General features: G+C 44.5%; 1 protein-coding gene across 1 annotated transcript in view; it reads left to right on the top strand.

Annotated features, from left to right (window-relative positions):
- LOC118413421 overlaps nt 1-1,882 on the top strand; it is a 2,573-nt gene extending 691 nt beyond the window's left edge. The window contains exons 3-4 of the mRNA XM_035816790.1: nt 481-564; nt 1,287-1,882. Of these exons, the coding sequence (XP_035672683.1) occupies nt 481-564; nt 1,287-1,426 (224 nt within the window). The 3' untranslated portion in view covers nt 1,427-1,882. The remainder of the gene's footprint in view (nt 1-480; nt 565-1,286) is intronic.
- The last annotated feature ends 6,486 nt before the right edge of the window (nt 1,883-8,368 follow it).

Genomic DNA, 8,368 nt, shown 5'->3' with positions numbered 1-8,368 from the left:
TTCCCACCCTCGCTTGCTCCCTCACCCCTTCCCTCCCTCGCTCACTCCCTGGTTCCCTTCTTCGTTCCCCCCTCGCTACCTCCCTCGTTCCCTTCCTCGTTCCCCCTCACTACCTCCCTCGTTCCCTTCCCCTTTACACCCTCACTACCTCCCTCGTTCCCTTCCTCGTTCCCCCCTCGCTACCTCCCTCGTTCCCTTCCTCGTTCCCCCCTCACTACCTCCCTCGTTCCCTTCCTCTTTACCACCTCACTACCTCCCTCGTTCCCTCCCTTGCCCCCCCCTCGCTTACTCCCTCTCTCACTCCCTCCCCCCTCGTTCCATCGTTCCCTAGGGCCTAGCTCCCTCGCTAGCTAGTTCCCTCCAGTTGCTTCCCCCTCCCTCCCCGCTTTTGTACACCGATTTTACATGTCGATGTTATGTGTTTCCCATCGCGGCTTGATGTACGTGGCTATTTCTCTGATATTTCCAATCTTGTCCTAGAAGAACTTGAAGTGGAGATGGAGAAGAGAGACCAGGCTGACGAAGACATGCCAGTCGAAGAGGACATGGAGGCTGAGTTAGAAGGTACATCTCAACTGTACTGTATTTGTTGGAAGGAATACCATCCATCATATAACTCCAGAATGCTAACTCCAAACCGGGGCCCGGCCCGGCTTTTCGTGGAAGCGAAAATAGAAATGTTTATAAATATACACAAATAATGACCGCGACTATTATATTCTCTTTATGCATTGTATAGTTTGGTGTCTTTATATCATACTTTTCGTTCCCGAAAGCTGCCCGACCGGGCCCCGATTTGAAATTGTGACGTAAACTGTGATGTGGCTCTTCCATGAGTATTACCCTGGGAAAGAGCCTCAGTGTAACCTTCGATAAAGTATTGTTGTTTTATGAGGATTATGTTGCGCATACGTTTCCCTGGTAAGCTATCAGTAATGCTAGGATCACGATTCATCTTTTTGCCTCCTGTTCGTCCTTATGTGTCGATCTTACACTATCGATGTCATCAGCTAAGTATATATAGTTATCAAATGATGCGATGCAACTCCCAGATGTGATTGAACGTCTGACTGTCTTATTGTTATCACTCTTGATTAAAAACGCACCACAGCTCAATGTAAAAGCTTTTAAACGCCACGGAGTATGTGACCTATGGCCTCTTGTTGTATTTGATATTCAGCGTCCCGAAAATTGTTATCAATTCTGTAGCTATAGTCCATGTCCCATTTGAGGTACGCGGTACCAGTATGTTTAACACTTCCGGTCATTTTTCTCGTGTCCTATAGGAGAACTGCAGGAGGGGAAGCGACAGTTTGGGCAGGCGGACCGTTGCAGATCATACGTTACAGTGTGCAAGATAATGAAGGGCAAGTCTGATGCGCAGTGCCAACAGGATTGTGAAAATAACGTTTCATTGTACAACTAAGGTTGTATCTCACTGCACTTGCGTCACACATGCGTCACGCTTGCGTCACCGCGGGATTCGAAAGATACTCAACGAAGATTCAGAGATATAGAACAAATTTTCTTACGTTTTGTGTATTTTGCTGTCTTCTAAGTCACCCCTTTATGTATCTTGCAATATTGAAATCATTCTAAAAAAATCGGAGAAAGTAACACAACCAGTGCTGCAGTCAACGAACCCCGCATGCGCAGTGACTCAAGCGTGGCGTAAGTTCAGTGAACCCACTGTACTAGTACTCGTACTGTATTTCGTTTTTGATCAAACTGTACAAACATAACGAATTTTTAACAAGTGGTGTGACTAAGTTTGGGCATAAGAATAAGTTGTTAACTGTTAAGTAAATGTTTGATTATAATAAAACAGAGCAACGATAGTCAATGTTTGAATATGGGATTATAATAAAACAGGTGAAACATGGATTTGATAGTCTTTTATGTGTCCGCTTAGTCTTATGATGATCGGAATTTCGAAGGTTTTTGGTGAAAGATATACTTGGTTTATTTCCATCGCACCAACATTACAATATAATTACAATCTAAGATATGAGTGGACATCTCGCAGCCGTAGGCTGAATTGCATGTAAGCCACTATGTTAAAACAATTTGCTCCATCAATGAATACATTAAAAAGGTTAAGACAATAGATTCTAATATAAATATACATGTAATACAATATGTACAAAGACCGGCTATTTGAGCACATGTTCGTTCAAGAGATGGGTTAGGTATGGTATAGGGCTTGTTTTGAAGCGCTTAGTGCGCACTGGCATGTAGTCGAGCTTATTTCCATTTCTTGTCTCCCTACCACTAACATCACCTCTTGACTGTGGTAGCCAGCCCCTGTAGAGGTCCGAGGTGAGGACATTCCTGGCGAATTTTACACAAAGCTCGACCCTGCGTTCCTCCAGTGTTTGCAGTTGGAGAACTTCACACGCTAAAGCGTAGGTAGAAAACTTCCTGCCCAGGATTATTCTGGTAGCCCGTCGCTGGATGCGTTCGATCTGATCACGTTGCTTTATTGTCAAGCCCGGATGCCAGAGTGGCGCGGCGTACTCCAGCACAGGGCGGACGTAACATGTATATACCGTTACGAGGTCTTCGGTTGGTAAGTCGAATTGACGCAGTCTGCATAGAATGTGCAGCCTCTGGTTTCCCTTCTTGGATGTTTCTGTGACGTGAGTGTCCCACCTCAAGTCGTCTTGAAATGTAACTCCAAGACACTTGGCTACCTTGACAACTGTTAACTGGTGGCCGTTGATGTTGAGAACTGGAGGTGGTGGTGGAATGCGGGAAAAACAGATTACCATGGCTTTGTATTTGCCCGGATTGAGCTTCATGCTGTTGTCCTCAGTCCAACCTGAAAGATGGTCCAGATCGTCCTGTATGTTGGGTGGTTGGGACAGCAGTCGGGACTCAACAAGGTTGAGATCGTCTACAAATGCCCAAGACGGAGAAGCTACAATGCTGGGTAGTTCGTTAACATGGGCTATGAAGACAATTGGTCCGAGCTTTGTGCCTTGAGCCAAGCCACACGTAAGACGCTTTGTGTGGGACAACGCCCCCCGGTATCTCGTTCTCTGAGTCCGTCCTTCGTGGAAGCTGGCGATCCACGGAATTACTTCCGGCCGAACACCGATCTCAAGTAGATGCTTCATTGCCACTGTGTGGTCAACAAGGTCAAACGCCTTGCTGAAGTCAGTTAAAACCCATGTGCTGCAGGTCCCCTGCTTATCCGCGGTTCTGTACAGTTGATTTGCCAGATTAACTAGGCAATGAGTGGTTGAACGTCCCTTCAAACATCCAAACTGGCTAGTTGATATAGATCTGTTTATGTCCTGTAGAACCCAGGAAACGATGAAGTCCTCACAAACCTTCGCGAGGAGTGAGGTCAGGGAAACGGGTCGGAGTTGATCTATACTGGGTGGGCGGGTCTTGGGCAGAGGTTACACTACGACCGCTTCTTTCCACTGTTGTGGTACTACTCCCTCACGCAGCGAAGTGTTGAAGATGTCAGTAAGGGGTGTAGATATTTCGTAGGCAAACTCTCGTATCAACTTGCCCGTTATTCCATCTGGGCCCGGCGATTTTGTCGTCTTAACTCTCAGCAGTTTGTGGTACACCTCCCACGGTTGTACGGTGGGAGGAGGGCGGGAAGGAAGGAATGCTGGGAGTTTGGACAGGTCCAGAGGGGGGGAGCGACGTTGTGATGTCTGAAAACCTCGTGTTGATGATGTTTGCGATGTCGACGTTGTTTTCTGGGTCAACACCATCGACTGGTACCACCATGTCCTTTCTTTGAGTGCCTGTCAGAACTTTCAGTTCTTTGAACCAAGCGCGTGGGTTTTCTCTTTTCAACTTCTGAATTCTAGTACTGTAGAACAGTTTTCTTGCTCTCTTAATCGCTGTCTGGATCTTGTTACGGAGTGCTCGCCATACCACCCAGTTCTGTGCCTGAAACGCACGCTGTCGGGACTTGATCGCAGACTTGATCTTCGGGGACATCCACGGCTTGTCTTGTACGTGGGTTCTGATGGTCTTGTACGGAAAGTAGGTTTCTATTGCCTGATTTAAAGCTACATAGAGAGCGGAGGTTTTGCTTTGTGTTCCCTGTGCGCTCAACACCTCTTCCCAATGGTGTGTCGTAATCCACTGGCCGAAGGATCGGATGTTAGAGTCCTTCATTGGTCGTATCCTTCTCTTTGTGGTCTTGTTCACGACAGCCTGGTGTTTGGGATGGAGTAAAACAATGCTGTGATCGCTGCGCCCCAAGGGCGAGGTTACAGTGGGCGGGTGATAGAAAACATTCAGGTTTGTGATAATGAGGTCAAGAATAGCCTCGGATCGGGTTGGAACATTAACAATCTGTTGTAGACCATTGCCAGAGCACACCCCTCTCACATCAACATGGTTAAAATCACCCATTATCAAATAACCTGCATTATCATATCTGGTTCTTAGATCATCTACCGTATCTAACAGGTGTTGCCTTAAAGCGTCTTCACAAGAAGATTGTGGCGGTGAATATACAACACACACGATGATAGAGGAAATCTTTCTAGGTAAACGTTTTGGTCGTAACATCAGCCACATACATTCCAGTTCGTCTGGGACAATGATTGTTGTGATTTGTTGTGCAGCTATATCATCACTTACATACAGAGCGATACCACCACCACGTCTGTTTTCTCTAGATTTCACAAATACATTGTACCCATCTACCGCCCAATAGTCTGGGGGAGAGTCACTACTAAACCAGGTTTCAGACACTGCAGCTACCTGGACATTTTCACTTAACAACACAGAATGAAACTCATCCAACTTGTTTGCCAAAGAACGAGCGTTACATAGCATTACAGATGGTACACTGATTTGGCGTGGACTACCTGATTTAGTTTTAGAGTTCTGAATGTTCGCAGATGGTTGAAGAATTCCAGTGAATGGTAAATTTCGCTAATACTAGTAGCAGAAGAATTCCAGTGAATGGTAAATTTCGCTAATAGCAGAAAGAAGCTGTCAAAAACACCTACCTGAGTTTTAGAACATGCAGAAAGACTCACATTGGCATTGTTTTCCTGCCTCTGAAGAGTAATTTGACGACAAAAAAGGAGAAAATTTACGGCGAAATTATGTTATACGGGATCAAAACATAGGTGGTGACCTTTTGACCCCTTTTCACGGCTGTAAACAACACCAAAACACCTAACTACTGCAACCACAAATATCACTAAAAACCTGTTTTTTTAACACGATATAGAGGCTACAACCCTTACCTATGATATACACCTCCAAAATTTAAACATATCCCAAGATAAACATTTCTACGGGAAATTTTGCCAAGGGTACCTAATCATTTTGAAGGCTGAAAGTGGGTCATCTGCGCCTGTCCGGAAATACTGAAATTTGCCCTGAAGACAAGAGGTATAAGTCGATAAGACAACAGCGACTGCCTGTTGCTTGCTATAATGGCGGCTTCGAAAAGGTGTCCTTTGACACCTGTTCCGCCATACCCTCCATTGTCAGTGTGGAGAATCCAAATAAATAAATAAATAAATAAAGATGACGAAGCAACCAGATCGTTTACTCCACAATGTAATCTATTACTTTGGGTACTCCATAAATATAATGTGCAAACCATATATTCAGTACAAATTTTATAAAGAATGTACTGAAGGTAATGACACAATGATAGAATATAAAACAAAGTGATAATACATAACGATAATCAATTAAAACATTCAAATTCAATTCCGGACCGTGGATAGATTACTTGACAAATGTAAACTGTACCAAATACACGTGTAGAACAAAACAGAATTGGAAAAAGGAGATATAGAAATTTAATTTTTTGACCACCATGAATCGAATGGATGATGGCCTAAATTCCTGTTCGTCATGTGGGGAGCTTGTGTTGGCGGAATCACACGGTAACGTAGTGACCAATCAGCACCCTCGTATAAATTTTGGAAGAAAATTGAATCTTTCAGACGTTAGAGATGTCGAATTTCCCAAATGGAAAAGAAGAGAAAAGAGAAGAAAGAAATTAATCAAAATGTAAAAACCTGTCAAAACGGCAAATGCGGCTTGAAAATATACGCAGGTGTGACCCCACCTTAACCCGCCGTACGTGCAATTTGTCCATACGTTTTTTATACCCCTTTCCACTTAGGCCCCCTTTCCACTTGACGGCGCTCTCACGGCGCTCTGGCTGCGATGGAAAATTGGCCAGAGCGCGGTGAGAGCGCCGCGACTCCGGAAAAAAGCTGCTCTAGTGGAATCTCTCCGGCGACCCCAGCGCGCTCTCACCGCGACGAAAAACTCAAATGTCAGCATCTTTTTATGAGCTAGCAAAGATTCAAAAGATTACTCAACGAATTTCAGAGACAAAGAACTAATCTTTTGACGTATAGTGTATTTTGGTATCTTTGAAGTCATCCTTTTACGTATAAAATCAAGGCTGTAAACAAATCCAATTTTGGTCACTGTACAGTCACTCAGACTGAAATATACACGTTTCTCTTGCTGTTTTTCTTAAATCTGTCATGTAGCTTGTTCATAATAAATATCTTTATCATGCCACGTTATTGGTGTAAATCATACAACACCGAAACACTTTTAATTGAACAATTTAATTGAAAATGGGACTATAATAATCTAAATGTACAGATGGAGAACAAGAAAACCTAATGTCATCATGTTGAAATTCAAAAATTAGTTGAGAATTGATAAACCTTTGTTTTTAAACCTTGCTTATTCCATCTCAGTTTGTGTAATTGTTCATTACCGGTACATTTTGGACATTTCTCCGGGTTCTGTCTATATGTCAAATATACTTCTTCACAAACCGCAGTTGAGAGCGCAGAGAGAGCGCGGTGAGAGCGCCGTGAGAGCACCGTCCTAGCTTAATTGGTATCATAAACCACTGTTGAGACCTATTGCGCTCACCGCGCTCGCTGTGCGCTCTGTTGGCGCTCACGGCGCTCGCTGCGCGCTCTCTTGGCGCTCTCTCTGCGCTCATCGGTGGATCGCCGTCCACGGCGCTCTCACGGCGACTGTTTTGAGCAGGTTCAAAACAGTCGCGGAGGTGATGGCGACCATGGCGCTCCCACCGCGCTCTCTGCGCGCTCCCATGGCGACCTTGGCGATCCCACCGCGCTCTCACCGCGCTCTTCCCAATTGGAGGTCGCAGAGAGAGCGCCGCGAGAGTGCCGTCCTAGTGGAAAGGGGGTATAATACCCCCTTTCCACTCTCTGCGACCTAAAATTTGACAGGTCGCTCAACGAATTGTAGAGAAAACAAACGAATCTTTTTACGTTTTGCGTTTTTTTTTGGTCACTTCAGTCACACTTTTACATTCTCTATGATACATCCAGCTTGAAAGCGAAGAATACACACATCCGTTGTAGGTCGCAGTGAGAGCGCAGCGAGGGAGCTTGAGTAAACGTGCGAACTTTGGACTTCTCATTCTACGCGTCAAATCACTCACACACATGTAAATGTTAGACTCCATAGCAGGCTCTCTAGGGCCTTTTTTGGCTTATAATACACTTTTGCTGGCCTTATCTGACTGCCAGCCCTGTGACCCAGTACAAAAAGAAATGGCCAGCAAAAGTGTATTATGAGCCAAAAAAGGCCTTATAGAGAGCCCGTTATGGAGGTTATGTACATATTACTTATATCAGCATGACGCAGCTATGTCTCTACCTGCAACCGCCACAACCACAATCCAAACCATTATCCTACTTTTCAAAATACAAACATTACATGAACATCCTTTGGCGAAGATGTATGGTCGTGGTGCTCTAGTTACGCACTCTGGCCATTGTTTGGAAAAGCAGGTCAGAGGTAAGTGTTTTATAACGGACCTTTTGGTCCCGAGATAACAAGAAGCAAAGTCCATGCCTTTACACGGGTCCGTCTAAATGCCGAAACACACGTGTGACTGAGGGGTGACAACTACCAAAATACAGTATGTCTTCGACGTGTAAATGTCATTCTGGTGTATTTCGATGTTTAAAATGTGAAGATATTAAGAATGCGGCCTTTATTTGGTCTAAATATGTAAGTAAAAGTACGTAGTGCTTAATTAATCATAGGTATAATAAGAAATTGTGCCATATTTATTTCAGCCTCGCTGTAAATTGATGAGTTAACATGGGAAGACCCGGGAAGAAGAAATCACGTAAAACTTAACCGATGGAGACTGGCGATGACAATCCAACCCGGCGGGCATTTTTTTTTATCATTGCTGATTACAACATTTGTTTAGCGGGGTGTGAGGACACAACAGGAGAGATAAACGTCTATCTAGTAAACATTATTCTGGTGTATTCCGGTGTATTCCGGTGCATTTTGGTATTTAGGTAGACCGCTTTTCTCTGGCAAACTTCCGCGGGACAGTCTACAG

This window comes from Branchiostoma floridae, chromosome 4 (assembly GCF_000003815.2).
Source record: "Branchiostoma floridae strain S238N-H82 chromosome 4, Bfl_VNyyK, whole genome shotgun sequence".
NCBI classification, from domain to species: Eukaryota; Metazoa; Chordata; class Leptocardii; order Amphioxiformes; family Branchiostomatidae; genus Branchiostoma; species Branchiostoma floridae.
Note: the sequence above shows the minus strand (reverse complement) of the source record. Positions and strands in the feature narration are given on the sequence as shown.